Below are 26,919 nucleotides of genomic sequence, written 5' to 3'. Positions count from 1 at the left end.
TATTTAAAGGCACATTACCGTTTTTTCTCAAATTGTATTTTTCAGTATTTGAGTGCTGTCTAAGTCTGTTTAACATGTCTGAGCCTACAGATAGACGTTGCTCTATGTGTTTAGTAGCCATGGTGGAACCCCCTTTACATTTGTGTTTTAAGTGTGCTAATGTATCTATGCATTTTAAAGATAACGTTGTTTCACTTAAAAATGTGGCCCAAGATGATTCTTTAACAGAAGATAACGAGGATAGCCCACCTTCCTCTCCCCATGTGTCGACACCAGTTACGCCCGCGCAAGCGATGCCTAGTACCTCTAGCGCATTGGCCCCTATTACATTACAACAATTAGCAGCAGTCATTGATAATTCCCTTGCGGCATTTTTATCCAAACTGCCAGTTTTTCCTAAAAAGCGTGATAGCTCGGTTTTAAGAACAGAGTATGAGCAATCAGAAGCTTTGGAGGGTTTATCTGTTGTACCCTCACAACACTTGTAAGTGACGGTGAGGGATGTGCTGTCCGAAGGAGAAATTTCTGATACAGGAAAGGTTTCTCAGCGGGCAGAATCAGATTCCTTAGCGTTTAAATTTAAGCTGGAACACCTCCGCGTGCTGCTTAAGGAGGTATTAGCTACGCTGGATGATTGCGACCCCATGGTGGTCCCAGAGAAATTGTGTAAAATGGACAAATTCCTAGAAGTCCCTGTATACACTGATGCGTTTCCGATCCCGAAGAGGGTGGCGGATATTGTGGATAGGGAGTGGGAGAGACCAGGTGTACCCTTTGTCGTCCCCCCCCCCTATCTTTAAGAAAATGTTCCCCATAACTGATCCCAGGCGGGACGCATGGAAGACGATCCCTAAGGTAGAGGGGGCAGTTTCAACTCTAGCCAAGCGCACAACCATACCAATTGAAGACAGTTGTGCTTTCAAAGATCCTATGGATAAAAAATTAGAAGGTTTACTAAAGAAAATATTTGTTCAACAAGGTTTCCTTCTCCAACCTATTGCCTGCATTATTCCTGTGACTACTGCAGCGGCTTTCTGGTTTGAGGCGCTGGAGGAGTCGCTCCAGACTGAGACCTCTTATGACGAAATTATGGATAGAATTAAGGCTCTAAAGCTGGCTAATTCTTTTATAACAGATGCCGCTTTACAATTAGCTAAGTTAGCGGCGAAAAATTCTGGTTTTGCCATCATGGCGAGCAGAGCGCTCTGGCTTAAATCATGGTTGGCTGATGTGTCGTCTAAAAATAAGTTACTGAATATCCCTTTCAAGGGAAAGACCCTTTTCGGGCCCAAATTGAGGGGAAAGGGCCATGCCCTCCCGCAAGATAGGCCTTTTAAGGGTAAAAACAAGGCTAATTTTTGTTCCTTTCGCAACTTCAGGAGCGGTCCTGCTTCAACCTCTGCGACCACAAAGCAAGAGGGTAACTCTCCACAGCCCAAGGCAACCTGGAAGCCTTTGCAGGGCTGGAACAAGGGTAAACAGGCCAAGAAGCCTGCAGCTGCTACTAAGACAGCATGAAGGGGTAGCCCCCGATCCGGGACCGGATCTGGTAGGGGGAAGACTCTCTCTCTTTGCTCAGGCTTGGGCAAGAGATGTTCCCGATCCCTGGGCATTAGAGATAGTTGCTCAGGGATATCTTCTAGAATTCAAGGACTCTCCTCCAAGGGGAAGGTTCCACGTTTCTGGTCTGTCTACAGACCAGACAAAGAAAGAGGCGTTCTTACGCTGTGTAGAAGATCTAATCAAGATGGGAGTGATATGTCCAGTTCCAATTACAGAACAAGGACTGGGTTTTTACTCAAACCTGTTTGTGGTTCCCAAAAAGGAAGGAACTTTCAGACCAATCCTGGATCGAAAAATTCTAAACAAATTCCTCAGAGTTCCATCCTTCAAGATGGAGACCATTCGGACAATCTTACTGATGATCCAGGAATATATGACTACTGTGGATCTAAAGGATGCGTACCTTCATATTCCTATCCACAAAGATCACAAGGGTAAACAGGCCAAGAAGCCTGCAGCTGCTACTAAGACAGCATGAAGGGGTAGCCCCCGATCCGGGACCGGATCTGGTAGGGGGAAGACTCTCTCTCTTTGCTCAGGCTTGGGCAAGAGATGTTCCCGATCCCTGGGCATTAGAGATAGTTGCTCAGGGATATCTTCTAGAATTCAAGGACTCTCCTCCAAGGGGAAGGTTCCACGTTTCTGGTCTGTCTACAGACCAGACAAAGAAAGAGGCGTTCTTACGCTGTGTAGAAGATCTAATCAAGATGGGAGTGATATGTCCAGTTCCAATTACAGTACAAGGACTGGGTTTTTACTCAAACCTGTTTGTGGTTCCCAAAAAGGAAGGAACTTTCAGACCAATCCTGGATCGAAAAATTCTAAACAAATTCCTCAGAGTTCCATCCTTCAAGATGGAGACCATTCGGACAATCTTACTGATGATCCAGGAATATATGACTACCGTGGATCTAAAGGATGCGTACCTTCATATTCCTATCCACAAAGATCACAAGGGTAAACAGGCCAAGAAGCCTGCAGCTGCTACTAAGACAGCATGAAGGGGTAGCCCCCGATCCGGGACCGGATCTGGTAGGGGGCAGACTCTCTCTCTTTGCTCAGGCTTGGGCAAGAGATGTTCCCGATCCCTGGGCATTAGAGATAGTTGCTCAGGGATATCTTCTAGAATTCAAGGACTCTCCTCCAAGGGGAAGGTTCCACGTTTCTGGTCTGTCTACAGACCAGACAAAGAAAGAGGCGTTCTTACGCTGTGTAGAAGATCTAATCAAGATGGGAGTGATATGTCCAGTTCCAATTACAGAACAAGGACTGGGTTTTTACTCAAACCTGTTTGTGGTTCTCAAAAAGGAAGGAACTTTCAGACCAATCCTGGATCGAAAAATTCTAAACAAATTCCTCAGAGTTCCATCCTTCAAGATGGAGACTATTCGGACAATCTTACTGATGATCCAGGAATATATGACTACCGTGGATCTAAAGGATGCGTACCTTCATATTCCTATCCACAAAGATCACCATCAGTTCCTAAGGTTCGCTTTTCTGGACAAGCATTACCAGTTCGTGGCCCTTCCCTTCGGGTTGGCCACCGCTCCCAGAATTTTCACAAAGGTGCTAGGGTCCCTTCTAGCGGTACTAAGACCGTGGGGCATTGCAGTAGCACCCTATGGTCTCGGGAAGAGTCTCTTCTCCCGATAAACATTTTGGAGCTGAGAGCGATATTCAATACGCTCCAGGCTTGGTCTCAGCTTGCGGCGGCCAAGTTCATCAGATTTCAGTCGGACAACATCATGACTGTAGCATACATCAATCATCAGGGAGGAAAAAAGAGTTCCTTAGCGATGAAGGAAGTAACCAAGATAATCAGGTGGGCGGAGGATCACTCTTGCCACCTATCTGCAATTCACATCCCAGGAGTAGACAACTGGGAAGCGGATTTCCTAAGTCGTCAGACTTTTCACCCGGGGGAGTGGGAACTCCACCCGGAGGTATTTGCTCAGCTGACTCCGCTTTGGGGCATTCCAGAGTTGGATCTGATGGCGTCCCGTCAGAACACCAAACTTCCTCTTTACGGATCCAGGTCCAGGGACCCCAAGGCGGCATTGATAGATGCTCTAGTAGCGCCTTGGTCCTTCAATCTGCCCTATGTATTTCCACCGTTTCCCCTTCTCCCTCGGCTGGTAGCCAAAATCAAACAGGAGAAGGCCTCGGTAATTCTGATAGCGCCTGCGTGGCCACGCAGGACTTGGTATGCAGACCTAGTGGACATGTCATCTGTTCCACCATGGACACTGCCAACGAGGCAGGATCTTCTAATACAGGGTCCATTCAAGCATCCAAATCTAGTTTCTCTGCAACTGACTGCTTGGAGATTGAACGCTTAATTCTATCCAAGCGTGGGTTCTCTGAATCAGTCATAGATACTCTGATCCAGGCTAGAAAACCTGTCACCAGGAAAATTTACCATAAGATATGGCGGAAATATCTTTGTTGGTGTGAATCCAAGGGTTACTCGTGGAGTAAAATCAGGATTCCAAGGATATTGTCTTTTCTCCAAGAAGGATTGGAGAAAGGTTTGTCAGCTAGTTCCTTAAAGGGACAGATATCTGCTCTGTCTATCCTTTTACACAAGCGTCTGGCAGAGGTACCAGATGTTCAAGCGTTTGCACAGGCTTTAGTCAGAATCAAGCCTGTCTATAAACCTGTGGCTCCTCCATGGAGTCTAAATTTAGTTCTTTCAGTTCTTCAAGGGGTTCCGTTTGAAGCTTTACATTCCATAGATATTAAGTTATTATCTTGGAAAGTTTTGTTTTTGGTAGCTATATCTTCTGCTCGAAGAGTTTCAGAATTGTCTGCTTTACAGTGTGATTCACTCTATCTGGTGTTCCATGCAGATAAGGTTGTTTTGCGTACCAAACCTGGTTTTCTTCCTAAAGTTGTTTCTAACAAGAACATTAACCAGGAAATCATTGTTCCTTCCCTGTGTTCTAATCCAGCTTCAAAGAAGGAACGACTTTTACACAATCTTGATGTGGTTCGTGCTTTGAAATTCTATTTACAAGCAACCAAGGATTTCAGACAAACATCCTCCTTGTTTATTATCTATTCTGGTAATAGGAGAGGTCAGAAAGCGACTGCTACCTCTCTTTCCTTTTGGCTGAAAAGCATCATCCGATTGGCCTATGAGACTGCTGGGCAGCAGCCTCCTGAACGAATTACAGCTCATTCCACCAGAGCTGTGGCTTCCACATGGGCTTTCAAGAATGAGGCTTCTGTTGAACAGATTTGTAAGGCAGCGACTTGGTCTTCACTGCATACTTTTGCCAAATTTTACAAATTCAATACTTTTGCTTCTTCGGAGGCTATTTCTGGGAGTAAGGTTTTGCAAGCAGTGGTGCCTTCCGTTTAGGTTACCTGTCTTGTTCCCTCCCTTCATCCGTGTCCTAAAGCTTTGGTATTGGTATCCCACAGTAAGGATGAATCCGTGGACTGGATACACCTTGCAAGAGAAAACAGAATTTATGCTTACCTGATAAATTACTTTTTCTTGCGGTGTATCCAGTCCACGGCCCGCCCTGGCAATTAAGTCAGGGTAAAAAAAATTTGTTTAAACTACAGTCACCACAGCACCCTATGGTTTCTCCTTTTTCTCCTAACCGTCGGTCGAATGACTGGGGGGGGCGGAGCCAGAGGGGGAGCTATATGGACAGCTTTGCTGTGTGCTCTCTTTGCCACTTCCTGTAGGGAATGAGAATATCCCACAAGTAAGGATGAATCCGTGGACTGGATACACCGCAAGAGAAAGTAATTTATCAGGTAAGCATAAATTCTGTTATTTATAATTTTGATTATTTTTTGATGTTTTAGCATAAGTTATACTTTTTCAACATGAAATAATATGCTCCTGCACCTGATCGGTACATAACACTGATGACTGGTTCGACTCTACTACCGGGGCTGTTTTACTTGACATATTACTATATTATTTGACATGACATATGCCTTTTTGAATATGATCAATTACGCTGGATTATGTGGGCGTGCACCTACAGCGGGAGCTATTCCGATCAGTCAAATATTTGTCTCACTCTTTGTTTTGACTATTACGTTGCAGCTTATGACTGGTTGACCGTGTATTTCCAATCATGTGATGTCTTAGCATCCTATCATACTGCACTTTTTGTGATAGGTTCTCCATAGGGGTGTGTAATTATACTCACCCATGATTGGTTATGAGATAGTCTTTAAGCAGGGGGGGATTTCCCAACTCGGGTTAACCTTTAAGAAAGCCGTGTTATGGCGAAATGCGCATCAGGCTTACTTGGAGACCAGCTATCACATTAATAGCTCCTAATTCTGTTATCCATATAGCCAAGTTTATATAACTTATATTATTTGCTTTATAGGCGTGTTATCACATAGACTTGAACTTACTTGCTCCATTGTTGCACTTTATAGCGTTATTTGTTGTGAGGTCAATCCTCCTTTTTAGATACGGTTCTTTATGCAGCACATGAGCATTTTGGTTTGTACTGGTCTGTGTGGTGGCCTTTCGTTTGAATTATAGCTATATGTGGTACTTCCTTGTGAATGCTGGTACTCCATACACACTTTTTTAATCTAAGTTTTAATACACATACACTGTTCATATTCACAGTTTTATTGATTTATTAATAAATGTTAAGTTTTATAAAAGTTTTTTTGCCCTCTGTTGGTGGTTTCCCCTGCCACCTTATTGTATAGACACACTATACATTTCTTTGAGTGCTCTGAAACTGTCCACCCTTCCTTTCTCTTATGTATACTTGACATTTTTGGACAGTGAGCACCCCCCACGACCATTCCCATATCTTTTGGGTCACAGTAATTTTTTGCGACAACCTTCCTCCAACCTTTAGTGTTGGATTTGTATTGATTGTATCTAATTGCATGCGTGGGGTTTTTTATAGAGAAAAAAAACATTCTTACCAACATTTCTTATATTCTATCTGAATCATGCAAGTTTCATTTTGACTTTCCTACCCATTTAAAGGGACATTCCAGTCAAAATATATTTGCACATAGATTTATTGCATTTTTGAATAGAAACATATTTTCAATATACATGTATTAGCAAAAATGCTTCTATTAAGAGTTATCACTATTTTAGTGTTAACATTTTTCTGTGCATGTGAAACCTAGCTAGATGTTTTCATTGCACCCACATTTTAAATAATGCAGCTGCTTAGATCATCAGTGGGGCTTGTATCATGTCAGCAATTAACAAATTGAGTCATTACGAAATGGTACAAGCACCTTAGGCTCTCTGAGCAAGTGTTGTGTTTAAAATGCTGGTGCACGGTGCATACTTAAATGCACTTTTGAAACAGCTATAGCTTTTATTAGAAACCTTTTTGCTAATGCATGTATATTACAAAATTGCTTCTTTTCAATACAGAAATGCACCCATGTGGTTTCCTATTTTGGCTGGAATATCCCTTTAATATCAGAATAAGTCATTATTAATATTCTTTTGTTGATTTACAATTTCCTAAACAATTGCTTTTAGGAACAGCCATTCTCGAGAGGCTTCCATGCTTAGAAATAAACTTACACAGCTGCAGGGAGATTATGATATTGCAAAAAGACAACTTACCACAGAGCGATTTGAGAGGTAAGGATAGTTTTTTCATATTTATACTAATATCTACAGATGCAAAATAAAACAAAATCTGTTAACATACATAGCATTTCTTTGTAAATATTATTATTGTCTAATAACAGTTGCTAACTACAAACTGTTGACTTGTGGGTTTATTTTTTTTATTTTATTTTTTTTCACGGCTATCTCAGTTTCCACTATTCTCATTCTGAGTAAAAGCACTTGAAGACTTATCTTTCACAGTTTGGTCCTCTTGCTATTTTGTTTTTCAAGAGTGGAGAGATGGAGAGGGAAGTAAATAGGATGATGGGTTTCCTGTTGAAAAGTTTTTTGTTTCAAACTTTTTTCTGTTTTCAAGTATATAGCTCTCTATTATTATTGTATAAAATCATGTGCTGTATTTGGCGTCACAAAACGTATTAAAGGGACATTAAACACTAAATAAATCATTGCTTAAAGTGATGGTACATTTTTAGTCTAAAATGTTGCAATGAAAAACAAAATTTATGCTTACCTGATAAATTATTTTCTTTCCTGGCATGGCGAGTCCATGAATCCATTCTATTACTTGTGGGAATTCAACTCCTGGCCACCAGGGGGAAGCAAAGAACACCCCAGCAGAGCTGTTAAGTATCACTCCCACCTCCCATAACTCCTAGTCATTCAGCCAAAGGAACATGGAAAGAGAAGATGACACAAGGGTATAGAGGTGCCTGAGGTTTCAAAATAGACAACTGCCGGCTTAAAATTGATTAAGGGCGGGTCGTGGACTCTCCATGCCAGGAAAGAAAATAATTTATCAGGTAAGCATACATTTTGTTTTCTTTCCAATGGTACGGAGAGTCCACAAATCCATTCAATTACTAGTGGGAACCAACACCCAAACTAGAGGACACAAAATGGACGGGAGGGAGAATAAGACAGGCGTACCAAAACAGAAGGCACCACCGCTTTCCCCCGAAAAAAAGCCTCAGCTGAGACAAAAGTATTGAATCGCCTTGCAGATCTGATCCACAAAAGCCTCATGTTTAAAGGCCCAGGAAGAAAAGACAGCCCTAGTGGAATGAGCCGTAAAACTCTCAGGAGACTGATGACTAGCCGTCTCATAAGCCAACCGAAAAACACTTCTCAACCAAAAGGAAAGAGAAGAAGTGGCCTTCTGGCCCTTACGCTTACCATAGAAATCTCAAAAAAGGGCAGAAAACTGCCAAAATTCTCTGGAAGCCTGTAGAATGAATTTCAGTGCACGCATAACATCCATGTAATGCAACAGGCGTTCTTTATGGAAAAAAAAAAGATTAGGACAGAAAGAAGGTAAAGACAATCTCCTGATTAAAATTCCGGTCCAACACTACCTAAGATGAAATCCCAACTTAGTACGGAGGACCACCTTATCCTCATGAAAAATAAGGTAAGGGGGATCACACTGCAGAGTCGAAAGGTCAGAAACTCTGCAAGCAGAAGAAAAAGCGAGGAGAAACAAAACTTTCCAAGATAAAACAAGATTATATCAACAGAATGCATAGGCTTGAACGGAGCTTGTTGCCAAACTTTAAGAATCAGAATAAGGCTCCATGGTGGAACAGGTTCAAACACAGACCTGATTCTGACCAAGGCCTGAACAAAGGATTGAACATCAGGCAAGTCTGCCAGATGTTTATGCAGAAAACTGACTCTTCAAAGTACTGACTGACAAACCATTCTTCAGGTCCTCCTGAAGAAAGGACAGTATGAGCGGAACTCTCACCCGACTCCAAGAGAACACCTTGGATTCGCATCAATAAAGGTATAAACGCCACACCTTTGGAAAATTCTGCAAGTTACCGGTTTACATCCTGAAGCATGGTCATAAAGAACCTTTCTGAAAGACCCCGCCTAGACGAGACTAGACGTTCAATTTCCAAGCAGTGAGCTTCAGACAATCTAGATTTGGCTGAAGGAAGGGACCCTGAAGGAGAAGGTCCTTCCTCAGAGGCAACTTAAATGGGAGAAAGAACACCATCTTTACCTTGTCTGCAAACCAAGTTCTGCGAGGCCACACTAGAGCAAATAGAATCACCAAAGTCTGCTCCTGTTTGACCCGGACTATCACCCGAGGAAGAAGGGCAAACGGAGGGAACATAAAAATTAGATCCAAGTAACACGGAACCGCCAGAGCTTTATAAGGATCCTTTGATCTTAATCGTTCTTTGGAAGCTTGGCATTAAGACAATACGCCATTAGATCCAACTCCGGAACTCCCCACCGGAGAGTTATCAATAAGATACCTTCGGATAAAGAGCCCACTCCCCTGGATGACAAATCCTGGCTGCTCAGATAATCCGCTTCCCAATTGTCAACCCCTGGATGAGGATAGCAGAGAGGAAACAATTGAGGGACTCTGCCCACTGAAGAATGCCAGTCACCTCCTTCCTAGCTAATGATTACCGAGTTCCTCCCTGGTGGCTAATATACGCCACTGAGGATAAGAAGACCGATAGAATCTGATAAACCAGACCAAAGCTAATGGAGGCCAAGCTTTTAGAGCATCTAAGATGGCTCTCAACTCTAAGATATTCATTAAGAGGGCAGATCCTAATAAATCCCAAAATGATCAGACATCTGTAACAACAATCTCCCATGGAGGTCTCAAGAAGCATGAGCCTTGGGAAAGATAGTCCGGAACGAACCACCAGAACAAAAGTCTCTTGTCGGGTTGCCCAGGGCCACCCTCTGAGAGAGGCTTAATTAAAAATCATGATAGGGATGCGACCATTTATAGAGAAGTACAGCTACGTACTAGCACTACTCTTGTGATCTGTCCATCTCAGATAATGCTAAAAAAGGGTACTAAGAAGGAACCTCAAGATATTTAAATATAGATAGAATAGGAGCGTATTAAATAAAATTACGCAAGCAAGTATTTCAGCTCCTAACAAAATAGGAAGGGCGCTGAAAAGAACACTTTGCAGTTCTATATAGACCCACGTCGTAAGCTGGATTTGAACTCCCAACCTCTTCCTGACTTCGTGCTGACAGCAGGAATAATACTGCCAGTAGCAAAAGAACCCTACTGACTAAACTATTAAATTATCCCCATCTGGGGAAAAATTTAAATTGCCCTACAGAGAAAAGGAGGGATAAAACATGGAATGCTTAAACCCCTGAAACCCTTCTAACAAGAAATTAGAAAAGCTTTAAATAAGCAGGCATAATGTTTATTTCGAGATATATTTCTACTGTAAAACGAATAGGGATAAAAAACATGCTGAATGTTAACAATCCCCAAAGAACATCCATTTAAATGTACAGAATCAAAAAAGATAAGATAAGCAGGATAGTGCCTATAACGATATCCAGAATCTATCTGTACTGAAGACAGAGAGGGAAAAAAAATACAAATGCTAAACCTTTTAAAGATGCTATTGAAAAAAGGTTAAATAGTCTATTCCCCACCATAGGGGATCAAACCAGTAACTCATGGTTACAAAACTGCTTACTTAATCACTATGCTACCCAAGTAGCACTAAGATAAGTAGATATACCATGATTTACAACATAAATATTCTCTTATAACAAGGTAAGCCAAAATTTCCCTCAATATGAGAGAGATATAATATTGAGCCGATATACCCAAACTAGGGAAACCAAAAAAAATATATGTATGACTATGTACAACATACAAAGGATAAAATAAGCAGACAAATGCTTATAACAAACACCAGAATTAAATATTGCAAAATAATCATGATAATTCAGGATATAGTTAATATCCCTAATAATAAAAGTCTAGATAGATATCTGAAGTAGAGAGAGAGGAACAAACCGTATAAGGATAAATATCCCCAATACATTCATTTAAAATGCACAGCAGAAAAAAGCTAAAATAAGCAGACATAATGCTTATAGCTTTATTTGGAAAGGATAGAGCAATGGCCCCACTAGCGGACACACTCCCTATTGTAGTTACAGTAATGAGGTTTATTAACCTGATATATCTTTTAATAGTGTAATAGGGAGGGGTGCTTCGCACAGTTGAATTGTTTAAGAGCACATTGAAGGAATAAAAGGGAGATTCCCTCCAAAGAATGTGAATACAGCACTCACTGTCCTAACTACTAGGCGGTTTAGAAAAACAACTGTTAAAACATAATTTTTAATATTGTGGTATAAAAAAGGGTGGAGGTGGGTGAAAAGAAAAATGTTTAAAGCCAATGGAAGGAGTAGTTACATGGGCCTCTGAGGTATGATAGCCTAAATAAATATTAAGGTAAAGTACACAGCATCAGTTTGTGATTAGAACAGATATATAATTATATATTTGTGTATACTAAGCATTCAATAAGCTGGAATAGATATGGGAGCTAGCTAATGGGAAACTGCTATATAAAATGCTGAAGCATTAAGTCTCCATTGGCCTGCCTAAATTCAGGTGCTAGTCAATGCAACCCTGGAGAGTATGATATTGCGCTTTAACACCTGTGTCTAAGTGTCCATCTAATTTCCACCATCTTATAGAGCCATCATAACCAGAGTATTTTCAAATTGAATTACAAAAGTTAATTGCACCCACACAGTGTTAAGTATTATTTAAAGGGCCATAATACCCAAATGTTTAAACACTTGAAAGGGATGCAGCATAGCTGTAAAAAGCTGACTAGAAAATATCACCTGAACATCTCTATGTAAAAAAGAGAGATATTTTACCTCAAAAGTTCCTCAGTAGCCACATCCCATTGTAAAGGACTTCTAAGCAACAAATCAGTATGTCTGTCCCGGGACAGCGGAAGGAACGAGCTTTCGTGCATATTCATCTTATTTCCCTATTCAGTGTAAGGAAGTTTACAATGAAATCTCATGAGTTAAAGGGATAATACACTGTAAAATTATTTTTATATGAATGTATTTTCAATTACTTTTTATACCAGCTGCAGAGTATAAAATTTATGAGAAATTGCATTTTCAGGTTTATTTGTGTATATGAAGTAGCTGGTTTTGTGCTTTTAAACCACAGCTTATTACAATGGGTTGGGCTTCAGGTAATATCAGATCTCATTATGTTATCACTTTTATGTACACACACTTGCTTCCTTATCTTATATTTGTCTGGAAAACTAAAGCTCAATGCATAGAGAGAACAATGGAAAATTACTATAAAGGTAAGACGAGTCCACGGATTCATCCTTTACTTGTGGGATATTATCCTCCTGCTAACAGGAAGTGGCAAAGAGCACCACAGCAGAGCTGTCTATATAGCTCCTCCCTTAGCTCCACCCCCAGTCATTCTCTTTGCCTACTAAGTACTAGGAAGGGTAAAGTGAAAGAGGTGATAAAATATTAGTTTTTAATTTCTTCAAGCAAGAATTTGTTATTTTAAATGGTACCGGTGTGTACTATTTACTCTCAGGCAGCAGATGGATGAAGACTGCTGCCTGGAGGATGATGATCTTAGCATTTGTAACTAAGATCCATTGCTGTTCCCACAGAGGCTGAGGAGTACAGGGAACTTCAGTGTGAGGAACGGTTTCATGCTATGCAGCAGTGAGGTATGTTCAGTCACATTTTTCTGGAGAGACTTTGTATTTCAGAAAGGCTGACATTATACCCAGGAGGGTAAGGGTAAGCAGTAATCCTAGAGTTAAAAGAAGGGCATTACTTAGCTTGCATATGGGGCCAATTACAAATATGGTTGACACTGAGTTGTGAATGTTTGTGGGCAAACGTTTTTATGATTTGGGAGTGCTTTAACGTTTTTGTGGGCAATAACGTTTTGGGCAACTTTATTGAGGGCACACATGGCTTTACTTTTGGGTCTCAGAACCCACATGGCTAGTTATAACCGCTCTGGTGCGGTTCTTTAAGGCTGTGGAGACATCGAGTGAGATGGGCGGGGCCTATTTTCACACCTCAGATGCGCAGTTAGTTTTCGCAGCAAGCTCTAACTTTTGAGGGCCCTGGTGTATGTTCTGGGCCATATCGAAGCTTTTACCCCACATTTTCGATCCCTGAGGGCAGGTAGGGCCACAGCCCAAGGCGCTGAGGGTGTTTTTTTCGGATCTGGGCCTATTTTCAATCTGGTTTGCAAATTAAGGGGTTAAATGTTAAAATTCCTTGTGGGGCAATCTTAACTACTTATATTGTATCTGCATACAAAATTTTGAAAAATTTGGTGCATGTTTAGGCAGTTTTGCAGAACTTGTATGCTTTTTTTTTCTCTTAAAGTCGCAGTACCGTTTTTTAAGATTATTTTTTTCACTAAATAAAGTGTTTTCATGCTTGTTTGTAGTCATTACTAGCCTGTTCAACATGTCTGACATTGAGGAAAGTCAATGTTCAATATGTTTAGAAGTCATTGTGGAACCTCCACTTAGAATGTGTCCCTCATGCACTGAAAGGTCAATAAATTGTAAAGAACATATTTTAGCTACTAAAAGTATGTCGCAGGATGATTCTCAGTCAGAAGAGAATCAGGTTATGCCATCTAATTCTCCCCAAGTGTCACAACCATTAACGCCCGCACAAGCGACGCCAAGTACTTCTAGTGCGTCTAATTCTTTCACCCTGCAAGATATGGCCGCAGTTATGAATACTACCCTCACAGAGGTTTTATCTAAGCTGCCTGGGTTGCAGGGGAAGCGCAGCAGGTCTGGTGTGAGAACAAACGCTGAGCCCTCTGACGCTTTATTAGCCATATCCGATGTACCCTCACAATGTTCTGAACGGAGAGATTTCTGATTCAGGAAATATGTTCCCTCAGACAGATTCATATATGACGGCTTTTAAATTTAAACTAGAACAACTCCGCTTATTGCTCAGGGAGGTTTTAGCGACTCTGGATGATTGTGACCCTATTGTAGTTCCAGAGAAATTGGGTAAAATGGACAGATTCCTAGAGATTCCTGCCTACACTGATGTTTTTCCGGTCCCTAAGAGGATTTTGGAAATTGTTACTAAGGAGTGGGATAGACCAGGTATTCCGTTCGCTCCCCCTCCTACTTTTAAGAAAATGTTTCCCATATCAGACGCCGTGCGGGACTTGTGGCAGACGGTCCCTAAGGTGGAGGGAGCTATTTCTACCCTGGCTAAGCGTACAACTATACCTATTGAGGACAGTTGTGCTTTCAAGGATCCTATGGATAAAAAATTAGAGGGTCTCCTGAAGAAAATATTTGTTCATCAAGGTTTTCTTCTCCAACCTATAGCGTGCATTGTTCATGTAACTACTGCAGCGTCCTTTTGGTTCGAGGCTCTGGAAGAGACTCGAAAAGGAGAAGTAACCAGTGCCCAGGACTGATATCTGCTCACTATAAAGAAGACCCCCTAATAGGTCTAAAAACGGAACAATGGATCAGGATATATAGGAGCGCCAATGGCTTAGATATACCACAGGGAATAAAGAGTCAAATGTTTTCCAATAGTTTCTATGTTCCAAAATCAACCAAATGTTTAATATATAAATCCAATCTAATTCTGATCTCCAGAATTAAAAAAACACAAATTACAATAAAAAACAATAAAACAGTAAAACACAAAATACATATAACGAAGCTTAAAATACAATGCAGTAAATGCTTTAAAATACAACAGATAACAGATTTAATCCGGTTGGTTAAACTGGATAACCAATATCTAATGTCCCAGTTATCGTGAGTCCTCTTAAAAACCTTCTAGTAGGTACATAATATGTTTATCAAATACACGTGCAATTAAACTTAGTGTTCAATAAATGATGTAATAATAACTCAAAAATTCTTATCAAAGTGATAAGAGTGATATGATCACTAATAAAGTGATATGAGACCCACTAGTAGGTCAACAGTGCAAATAAATTTTGCAACATTTATAACGTGTAAAAAAACAAAGAAAAAGAATACAATGTGTTAAGTTCCTTAAATTGTCAAATACACCATTTAGTGGATTTGTAGATTATGACACACAATAAAAATAAGTAGTAAGTGGTGAGTCTGCTCTTCAAAAATAATATTATCAAAATGAAATAGAGTAATGAGAAAAATAATAATGTATGTGATAACAAATTTGATGTGAGATCCTACCAATGGGATATCTAACTAAACTGGTACCAGCTGTTACCTCAATTTTCCTGATTAAATCTGGGTGATGGACTCAGTGGTCCGATATTTGGTTAATATCTTAAAACAGTGAACAAATACCATAAGCTATATCTTAAAAACAGTAACAAATACCAACTATAAGCTATAAAAACAACAAATGAACAGAGAGTGTGTATAGTTTGGCCAAAACTAGTCCACAAACTCCTAAAGGTGTGTTTCCACAACTTTGAATAACAGAAATAAAAATAAATATAACATTAGTGTCCTTTAAAAGTCTTTTGGTAAATCCTTAAAAGTCTGGAAAAAGTCCGGTGAGAGAAATCCTCAATACAGTGGAGTCCAAAGTCCTAATTCTATGTATAGAAAAATACCTGAAAGAAATAGAAAAAAAGCGCACTAAACAAACAGCGCTAACGGGTATGGACTATTGAAAATAGTCTTACCATTTGAATCCTGGTCCTGGATATAATGAGCCTCTCCAACTCTGGTATGTAGTTTCGTCTACGCGTTTCGGCCCTCGTATCGGGCCTTTTTCAAGACATATGGAGGCTACATTAATACTGACCTTATGTACTCTTAAGTGTGGGCGTTTGTTTGAAGAAATTGCGCCAAATTAGGCGGATGTTGACGGATTGAATCCCGCCGAAAATCCCGCACCTCCCTTAGTGGACCGGATGTTAGGGCTTGTAATACTTCCGGTTTACTCTACTTCCGGTTTCCCGGAGCCATTTTCGAAATGGGCAAAGTCGTGATGGGCTTACTATATTTAGGAAAACTAATTTTCCATATAATTAGACAAACTCGGCCGTCAGATGACCTACTATAACATCTAAGTATGGGTTTAGTGTCTGACTATTTCAATTGGTGTTACGTCTAGACGTGAAATCTAAATTTCCATCATCTAGTTGGGGCTAATATATCCAGGACCTTACATAAGGATTGATTAAACAATTTATACAGATCTTAATACATAACCTGTACATAAAGCAATATTTTGAAACAATATTTTTTAAAACATGTTCTCACATATAATCTAGTGACCACTGATGAAATTATTATATTAGATATAAAAAATATAAAAAATGTTTTATATAAAATTAAAAATGCAATTATAAAATTATAAAATTAAAATTCTAAAATCACATGGACTTGTCAGGGAATGATGTATCTTAATATGCTTTAAAAATCTAAGGTCTACTCGACCAATCAACTAAATATATATATAGAATCTTAAAACCTTAAAATCAATTATATAGAAGTGTGGTCTCTCAAAGGTCTTATGACGATCAAATTTTGGGTCAGATCGACTAAACCAGATAATTAAAACAATGTTTCTAAGGAATTGAGCACACTAACTTCAAAGTGTATGAGACTTCTTAGATAGGCTATAATGATGTTGATATTAGATACTTCAGGGAAAATATAAAAATGAAATTAGAATACTAGAGCTTTTTAAAACAGATGGACAATCTCAAAATTGGCATTTAGACCTTTTGGATGAATACAGTCTAAATTAAAAATCCATTTGGATTCTGTTTTTAGTAATTTTGATTCCATATCTCCTCCTCTCCAATCTTTATTTATTTTGCATATACCCATATATTTGAAGCTTTTGTCGCTTCCACCATGTACTTCTTTGAAGTGTTTATAAATTGGTAAATCAACCTTCTTCCATTTGATCTGTAACAAATGTTCTCGAATTCGGTCTTTTAGTTTCCTAGAGGTCTGGCCTACATATTGCAGGCCACACCCACATTCGACCAAGTAAACTATGTTCTGATCAGTACATCTTATTGTTTGTTTGATATGGAATATTTCATTGGAAACTTTAGATTTTATTATATTCGTTTTCTTTCCATGTTTACATGCTTTACAGAAGTAGCATGGATAAAAACCATATAGTTTCTTACCCAAGATATCTGAAGGGTTCTTTTCTTTCTTCTGTTTGGGTATACTTGGAGCCAGAATTGATTTTAAATTGTTGGCCTTCCTATAGATGAAATTGGGTCGTTCTGTTAAATGTTCGCCCAAAATATCATCATTTTTGAGTAGGTGCCAGTGTCTCTTGATTATATCCTCGATTGTTTTTTTCCTTTCTCCATATTGGGTGATGAAAGGGATTTTGAGACCTTCAGGTTTTTCTTTATCTGTTTTCATTTTGTACGTTAGGAGGGAGTCTCTTTTTGTGTTACTCACTTCTGTGATGGTCCTGTCTATGAGGGATTCGCTGTATCCCCTTTCCAAAAATCTAGTTTTCAATATTTTCGATTGTTTACCCCACATTTCTTCACTCGAACAATTCTTCCTAATTCTTAATAGTTGCCCTTTTGGGATGTTCGATATCCATTTCTTATGGTGGCAACTTGTATGGTGGACATAATTGTTGGAGTCTACTTCCTTAAAGTGTGTGGATGTTTCAATCTTCCTATTGATGACTCTAATGTCTAGATCTAGATAGACAATGTGATCTTTACTGATGGAGCTAGTAAATCTAAGGTTGGACTGATTCAGATTCATTACGTCCAATGTGTGTCTCAAATCCTCCTCACTCCCCTTCCAGATAATTAGCAGGTCATCTATATATCTTTTGTATAAGACCAGGTCCGCGGACTTTTTCCAGACTTTTAAGGATTTACCAAAAGACTTTTAAAGGACACTAATGTTATATTTATTTTTATTTCTGGAAGAGACTCTTCAGGTTGAGACCCCATTAGATGATATTCTGGATAGAATTAATGATCTCAAGCTAGCTAATTCTTTCATTACAGATGCCGCTTTTCAATTGGCTAAATTAGCGGCGAAGAATTCAGGTTTTGCCATTTTAGCGCGTAGAGCGTTATGGCTTAAGTCCTGGTCTGCTGATGTGTCATCAAAAGCTAAGCTTTTAGCCATCCCTTTCAAGGGTAAGGCCCTATTCAGGCCTGAACTGAAAGAGATCATTTCAGACATCACTGGAGGGAAAGGCCATGCCCTTCCTCAGGATAAGACGAATAAGATGAGGACCAAACAAAATAATTTTCATTCCTTTCAAAACTTCAAAGGTGGTCCCTCTACCTCTTCCCCTGCCGCAAAGCAAGAGGGGAATTTTGCTGAATTTAAGTCAGTCTGGAGACCTAACCAGACTTGGAACAAGAGTAAACAGGCCAAGAAGCCCGCTGCTGCCACCAAGACAGCATGAAGGGGTAGCCCCCGATCTGGGACCGGATCTAGTAGGGGGCAGACTTTCTCTCTTCGCTCAGGCTTGGGCAAGAGACGTTCAGGACTCCTGGGCTTTAGAAATAGTAACCCAGGGGTATCTTCTAGATTTCAAAGATTCTTCCCCAAGGGGGAGATTCCATCTTTCTCAATTGTCTGTAAACCAGACAAAAAGAGAGGCGTTATTACGCTGTGTAGAAGACCTATATACCATGGGAGTGATCTGCCCAGTTCCGGAAACAGAACAGGGGCAAGGGTTCTACTCCAATCTGTTTGTGGTTCCCAAAAAAAAAGGACCTTTCAGACCAATTTTGGATCTCAAGATCCTAAACAAATTCCTCAGAGTCCCATCCTTCAAGATGGAGACCATTCAGACTATTTTGCCGATGGTCCAGAAGGGTCAATATATGACCACTGTGGACTTAAAGGATGCGTATCTACACATTCCTATCCACAAAGATCATCGCCAGTTCCTCAGGTTCGCCTTTCTGGACAAGCATTACCAGTTTGTGGCTCTTCCCTTCGGGTTGGCCACGGCTCCCAGAATTTTCACAAAGGTTCAAGGGTCCCTTCTGGCGGTTCTAAGGCCGCGGGGCATAGATGTGGCGCCTTATCTGGACGATATCTTAATCCAGGCGTCAACTTACCAACTAGCCAAGTCTCACACGGACATCGTGTTGGCTTTTCTAAGAACTCACGGGTGGAAGGTGAACGTAAAAAAGAGTTCACTTATCCCACTCACAAGAGTTCCTTTCCTGGGAACTCTGATAGATTCGGTGGACATGAAAATTTTTATGACGGAGGTCAGGAAATCAAAAATTTTATCCATCTGCCGAGCTCTTCATTCCATTCCTCAGCCATCAGTGGCTCAGTGTATGGAGGTAATTGGTTTAATGGTAGCGGCAATGGACATAGTCCTGTTTGCTCGCTTGCATCTCAGACCACTACAATTTTGCATGCTCAAACAGCAGAATGGGGATTATGCAGATTAATCTCCTCAGATAAATCTGGACCAGGAGACCAGAGACTCTTTTCTTTGGTGGTTGTCACAGGATCATCTGTCCAAGGGAATGTGTTTCTGCAGGCCAGCGTCGGTCATAGTGACGACGGACGCCAGCCTATTGGGCTGGGGTGCATTATGGAATTCCCTGAAAGCACAGGGTTTGTGGACTCAGGATGAGGCTTTCCTCCCAATAAATATTCTAGAACTGAGAGCTATATTCAACGCGCTTCAGGCGTGGCCTCAGCTGGCGTCGGCCAGATTCATAAGATTCCAGTGGGACAATATCACGACTGTAGCATATATCAATCATCATGGGGGAACAAAGAGTTCTCTAGCGATGATAGAGGTTACAAAAATAATTTGATGGGCAGAGACTCACCATTGCCATCTATCAGCAATCTATATCCCAGGAGTGGAGAACTGGGAAGCCGATTTTCTAAGTCGCCAGACTTTTCATCCGGGGGAGTGGGAACTCATTCCAGAGTTCCCAATTGGATCTGATGGCGTCTCGTCAGAATGTCAAACTTCCTTGTTACGGGTTCAGGTCAAGGGATCCTCAGGCAGTACTGATAGATGCCCTAGCAGTACCCTGGTCGTTCAATCTGGCTTATGTGTTTCCACCTTTTCCTCTCCTTCCTCGTTTGTTTGCCAGAATCAAACAGGAGAGAGCTTCGGTGATTTTGAGAGCACCTGCGTGGCCACGCAGGACTTGGTATGCAGATTTGGTGGACATGTCATCTCTTCCACCATGGACTCTGCCACTGAGACAGGACCTTCTGATTCAAGGTCCGTTCCAGCATCCAAATCTAGTTTCTCTGCGACTGACTGCTTGGAGATTGAACGCTTGATCTTATCCAAGCGGGGGTTCTCTGACTCAGTCATAGATACCTTGATTCAGGCTCGAAAGCCTGTCACCAGGAAAATTTATCATAAGATATGGCGTAAATATCTTTATTGGTGCGAATCCAAAGGCTACTCATGGAGTAAGATCAGGATTTCTAGGATTTTGTCCTTTCTCCAAGAAGGATTGGAGAAGGGGCTATCAGCTAGTTCCTTAAAGGGACAGATATCTGCTTTATCAATTCTATTGCACAAACGTCTGGCAGATGTTCCAGACGTTCAGTCGTTCTGTAAGGCTTTAGTTAGAATCAAGCCTGTGTTTAAACCTGTTGCTCCGCCATGGAGTTTGAATTTAGTTCTTAAAGTTCTTCAAGGGGTTCCGTTTGAACCTATGCATTCCATAGATATTATGCTTCTATCTTGGAAAGTTCTGTTTTTAGTTGCTATCTCTTCGGCTCGAAGAGTTTCTGAACTATCTGCATTGCAATGCGACTTGCCTTATCTTGTTTTCCATGCTGATAAAGTGGTTTTGCGTACCAAACCTGGATTCCTTCCTAAGGTTTTTACTAATAAGAATATTTATCAGGAAATTGTTGTTCCTTCTCTGTGTCCTAATCCTTCCTCTAAGAAGGAGCGTCTATTGCACAAATTGGACTTGGTTCTTGCTTTAAAGTTTTACTTGCAAGCGACCAAAGATTTCCGTCAAACATCTTCTTTGTTTGTCGTCTATTCTGGAAAACGTAGAGGTCAAAAAGCTACGGCTTCCTCTCTTGCCTTTTGGCTAAAAAGCATCATCCGTTTGGCATACGAGACTGCTGGACAGCAGCCTCCTGAAAGAATTACAGCTCACTCTACTAGAGCGGTGGCTTCCACATGGGCTTTTAAAAATGATGCTTCTGTTGAAAAGATTTGTAAGGCTGCGACTTGGTCTTCGCTTCATACCTTTTCCAAATTTTCCAAATTTGATACCTTTGCTTCTTCGGAGGCTATTTTTGGGAGAAAAGTTCTTCAAGCAGTGGTACCTTCTGTTTAACCATCTGTCTTGTCCCTCCCGTTCATCCGTGTCCTGTAGCTTTGGTAATGTATCCCACAAGTAAAGGATGAATCCGTGGACTCGTCTTACCTTTATAGAAGAAAAGTAAATTTATGCTTACCTGATAAATTGATTTCTTCTATGGTAAGATGAGTCCACTGCCCGCCCTGTCATTTTAAGACAGATTATATTGTTTTGATTTCAACTTCAGTCACCTCTGCACCTTGTAGTTTCTCCTTTTTCTTCCTGTACCTTCGGTCGAATGACTGGGGGGTGGAGCTAAGGGAGGAGCTATATAGACAGCTCTGCTGTGGTGCTCTTTGCCACATCCTGTTAGCAGGAGGATAATATCCCACAAGTAAAGGATGAATCCGTGGACTCGTCTTACCATAGAAGAAATCAATTTATCAGGTAAGCATAAATTTACTTTTTATTACTTAACTATCATGCCCCCCACTAAGAGTCTAATCTCTTCTGCTGGCTGTGTTTACTTAGGTTTTTCAATAGAATATTCTCCAGTATAGAAACTTTCAGTATAGGTTGGGATACCACAGGCTAAATCAGCTATTTCAAATGCCAAAATAGGGGTAAAGGAGCTACTAGTAAATAAATTAAAACACTCCAGCAGGTAAAATAAATCATTGGGAACAATTTAAAGGGGAGAAATTGTTTGTGTGAACTGTCCCTTTAAGTCAAATCTCATGAGATCACAGTAAAAGAGTTCATGACCTCAGCACTGTTGATGCTGATTGGCTGCTGTTAATTTCTTCATTTTAAAAAAAAAAAAAATTTACCTGCAGCTGGGCAGCAGCTGAATTATAACTTTTTACACAGAACTTACTCTGCTGAGCTGAGGAGATTGTGAGGTAAAATATCTTCCTTTTTTACATAGAGATGCTCAGGTGATATTTTCCTGTCAGCTCTTTACAGTTATACTGCATCAGTTTCAAGTGATTTAGCATATGAGTATTATGTCCCTTTACATTGCTAGGATTCCATTGATAAAATATTAATGTTGTGCTTCAACACGTGTATCTAAATACTGATCCAAATATATACGTATGATCCCAGGTAGATATAATAATAATAATAATAATAATAATTCACACTTGTGTTTCTGTAATTGTGTTGGTATAATACTCAGGGCTCTATGAAAACCCCCCTGACTATAAGATATTATGCTTTAGCACGTAACGTTCAGTGTCATTTCCCTGACATCATCTTATAGCTCTTAACTACTTTGTGTTAAATTGTGCTTCAAATACTTGGATTGAATTCAATAATGTAGCAGTAGTTTAGTATTAAGATGAATTAAGTATGTTATTCATTTGCTGCTGTTGATCTATTTTAACATACGGTAAATGTGAGATCAATCTCCGCTCTTAAAATAAATGTTTGGCATTTTATGTTCTGATGTACAAACTCGTATCCATAAATCACTAGTATAAGGTGTAGGTTGCTTATAGTGGGCCACTTGGCTAAGGTAGATATGCATTATTAAAAGTTCTTATATTATTGGGTAGCCGTCTTAAGGGAGATTGTGGCAACAGCCGTGTGTAATAGCGTTATAATTTCATACAATTACGCCAATTGCAACACATTATCATTACTGCAAAAATTGAAAGTATCGTCAGGGTATCTAGCTCCAAGTGGTTATGTACACCAATCTAGGTAATTGTGTTCCATAAAATGCAGGTTTTCAAAAGTATTATGAGCCCCGTACTGCTGACAGCATATGCTATATGTATTGTGCTACAATTACTTCCCAAGGTAAGTATATAAGTATCTGGGAATGTGTGATCTTATTATTTAAGTCTGTTTAGTCTATGTGGATTCAGTACTGCAGATTGGGCAGAGGATACTGCTAAACAATTGGAGCATAATACAAAATATTTATACTTCGTAACTAGTGTAAGCATTCAGAGAATCCTACTGCCCCATCTTGCGCTGCATATCAGTTCCCTGTACTTATTACGCTCTAGGTGAGTTTAATTGGAATTATTATGTTACGCTACCCAGCCGAAGCGGATGGGTGCACTAGTATAGTATACTGCTAAATCAATTGTAGAAAAAAACTAAAAAGGCCTTTGATAAAGCCCAGTCGGGCGAAACGCGTTAGGAGTCTACTGAAGAGCAAAAGGGAGCTCTTTTTTTTTTTAAACTTGGATAGGAGTAGCATTTAGTTTTTTCTACAATTGATTTAGCAGTATACTATACTAGTGCACCCATCCGCTTCTCTAAACCGCCTAGTAGTTAGGACAGTGAGTGCTGTATTCGCATTCTTTGGAGGGAATCTCCCTTGTATTGCCTCAATGTGCTCTTAAATAATGCGTATAGCTATCCACAAATAATGTACTGAATGAAAAATAGGGGAAATCATAATTAAATTATATTTCCTCCTATCCATCTCTCTACCATCTTGACAGTGCTAATCACAGGGACACTAGCCAAGAAGAGAATCATTGACTATATAGACCAGTACTTGTATACTCGAAGTTATGGATACTGTGCTGAATGGCTATTTTCCATTTATGAGGAAAATCCACAGCCAGCTTAAAGGGACACTCAATCAAAATTAAGCTTTCATTATTCAGATAGAGCATGCAATTTTAAACAACTTTCCAATTTACTTCTATTAACTAAATGTGCACGGTCTTTTTATATTTAAACTTTTTGAGTCACCAGCTCCTACTGAGCATGTGCAAGAATAAGCGTGTATGCATTTGTGAATGGCTGATTGCTGTCACATGGTACGTGTATGCATCTGTAATTGGCTGATGGCTGTCAGATGGTACAGGGGGAGTAGAAATAGACATAACTTTTAAATTTGTCTGAAAAAAAATCTACTACTCATTTGAAGTTCAGACTAAGTGCTATTGCATTGTCTTGTTATCTTGCATTTGTTGTTTATGCAAATCTACTGTGTTGACTAGTCCTGTAACGTTATTACAGCCAAAAGTGCAGATATGGAAGAAAAAACAAGTAGGAAGCTGAAAAGGAAAAGTCTTAAGAATATGCAATTAAAGGGACAGTCAAGACCTGACACAACAGAATTTCATATATTTGTAACGCAAGCGAAGATCCGCCTGCACCGCCTCCCTTCTCTATTACCTCTATCCTTGTCCTAGTAATCCTTCCAAATACATCCGTTAATCGACTCAAAATATGGCCGCCAAACTCCTCCCCCTCTTCCTTCTTCCCCATCTCTATTCCAATTCAGGCTCGTTTATGTAGGGATTGATGATTCACTCGATATGTCATTGCGCATTCAGATTTTTAATTCAGTCAGATCCGAAACAGCAATCGGACTTGTCGGAGCAAATTCATTTGTTAGCTTTCAAAAATTGAATTGCGCATGCGCTTAACACCGTGAACGAGTTTGAAGATTCTAACCGAGGATTCCATTCTGATTGGATGATGGCTTGAAAGAGAAGGGTAATACGTAACAGTGGGGGGAGTTTGGCGTCCATATTTCAAGTCAATTAACAGATGTATTTGGAAGGATTACTAGGACAAGGATAGAGGTGATAGAGAAGGGAGGCTGTGCAGGCGGATCTTCGTTTGCGTTACAAACATATGAAATCCTGTTGTGTAGGGTGTTGACTGTCCCTTTAACTTCATAAAAACCAAATAGAATATTAATGAAATCACAACTCAGGTGAAATTCTCATCATGCCTAGAAAATAAACCCTCCTAGGGAAGGATTAATAATACTGAACACAAAGGTTGTTTAATATAAAATCCAAATACACGGAAATTATATGGTGTCATATTATAAAGCAGCCACCAGATGGCAGCAAAACTCTATAGACCGACAGAGCAATAGAAAAGATGTATCCTGTCTCAAGAGAAAAATACAGACACCCAAGGATGTAAAACATAAAATATATACACCACTTCAGAATAAAGTATCGCATCATAGCAATGGCAAACATAAAATGAACTGCTATAAAGCAGTCATGCAAAGTTGAAAACACAAAGTAGTGCACAAAACTATATGCCAAATACTACGCTAGGATACACATACAAGGGGACAAATCCAAACAAATAGCGTGATCCAGATCCGACAATGGAGCCGGCGAAAAGGCGCCCAAACAAACCTAAGGCGGGAAAATTAACCCTACCTGTTTCAGTCTCAAAACACAATAAAGATTGAAAATACATAGGAGCACACTAACTATGTACTAAAGTGCCGCTCCAAAAAGAGCCCTCTGCCAACTAGTGGGGAAAAAAGCTAATTGTGGGGACCCTCTATAATCAGAATTAGATAAGAGAACCGCTACCTGTCTCAAAAAAATGCCCAAATTAATTGCGCCGGTTAACTGAGGAGCGTCTTCAGTCCCTGTAATTTAAAACCGCAATTTAAAACCCCCTCTCAAATAGCAAGCAGTGGGAATATACACTGATTCAAACCCCATAGTTTTAAAGCCTAGAGTGGAAGGTAAAAACTGCAGGGCGTCCCCTAGCCTGAGGGCTTTTTGTACTTTCTACCCTTCAAAACAAAATCCCAACCATTAAGAGATTTTACTGTCCCAAGACTCCAATGTTAAAAAGTGAGAATTAACCCCCAAAGTTCCAGAGCCTTCTTACCTAGAAGGGGATAAGCACTTACCTTTGGAGCTCTTCAGCTGCAGGGCAGCAACAGCTTCTTAGGTATGACAGATTCAGACTACCTCTGAAAGGGACCTGTAGAAAAAGAATAACAGAGTAACCAACCCTGGTTTTCTTTCATGTAATTAGCAAGAGTCCATGAGCTTGTGACGTATGGGATATACATTCCTACCAGGAGGGGCAAAGTTTCCCAAACCTTAAAATGCCTATAAATACACCCCTCACCACACCCACAATTCAGTTTTACAAACTTTGCCTCCTATGGAGGTGGTGAAGTAAGTTTGTGCTAGATTCTACGTTGATATGCGCTCCGCAGCAGGTTGGAGCCCGGTTTTCCTCTCAGCGTGCAGTGAATGTCAGAGGGATGTGAGGAGAGTATTGCCTATTTGAATGCAGTGATCTCCTTCTAAGGGGTCTATTTCATAGGTTCTCTGTTATCGGTCGTAGAGATTCATCTCTTACCTCCCTTTTCAGATCGACGATATACTCTTATATATACCATTACCTCTGCTGATTCTCGTTTCAGTACTGGTTTGGCTTTCTACAAACATGTAGATGAGTGTCCTGGGGTAAGTAAGTCTTATTTTCTGTGACACTCTAAGCTATGGTTGGGCACTTTTTTAATAAAGTTCTAAATATATGTATTCAAACATTTATTTGCCTTGACTCAGGATGTTCAACATTCCTTATTTTCAGACAGTCAGTTTCATATTTGGGATAATGCACTTGAATCAAATATTTTTCTTACCTTAAAAATTTGACTTTTTTCTCTGTGGGCTGTTAGGCTCGCGGGGGCTGAAAATGCTTCATTTTATTGCGTCATTCTTGGCGCTGACTTTTTTGGCGCAAAAAATCTTTTCTGTTTCCGGCGTCATACGTGTCGCCGGAAGTTGCGTCATTTTTTGACGTTCTTTTGCGCCAAAAATGTCGGCGTTCCGGACGTTGCGTCATTTTTGGCGCCAAAAGCATTTAGGCGCCAAATAATGTGGGCGTCTTATTTGGCGCTAAAAAAATATGGGCGTCG

At 40.2% G+C, this 26,919-nt stretch overlaps 1 protein-coding gene across 1 annotated transcript in view; it reads left to right on the top strand.

Annotated features, from left to right (window-relative positions):
• The window catches only part of CEP135 (centrosomal protein 135), a 213,046-nt gene that overhangs the window by 171,162 nt on the left and 14,965 nt on the right, over positions 1-26,919 (top strand). The window contains exon 23 of the mRNA XM_053703945.1: positions 7,070-7,174. Within this exon, the coding sequence (XP_053559920.1) occupies positions 7,070-7,174 (105 nt within the window). The remainder of the gene's footprint in view (positions 1-7,069; positions 7,175-26,919) is intronic.

This window comes from Bombina bombina, chromosome 2, assembly GCF_027579735.1.
Source record: "Bombina bombina isolate aBomBom1 chromosome 2, aBomBom1.pri, whole genome shotgun sequence".
In the NCBI taxonomy this organism is placed as follows: Eukaryota; Metazoa; Chordata; class Amphibia; order Anura; family Bombinatoridae; genus Bombina; species Bombina bombina.
The sequence above is the reverse complement of the archived record's forward strand: the minus strand, read 5'-3'. Positions and strand labels throughout refer to the sequence as shown.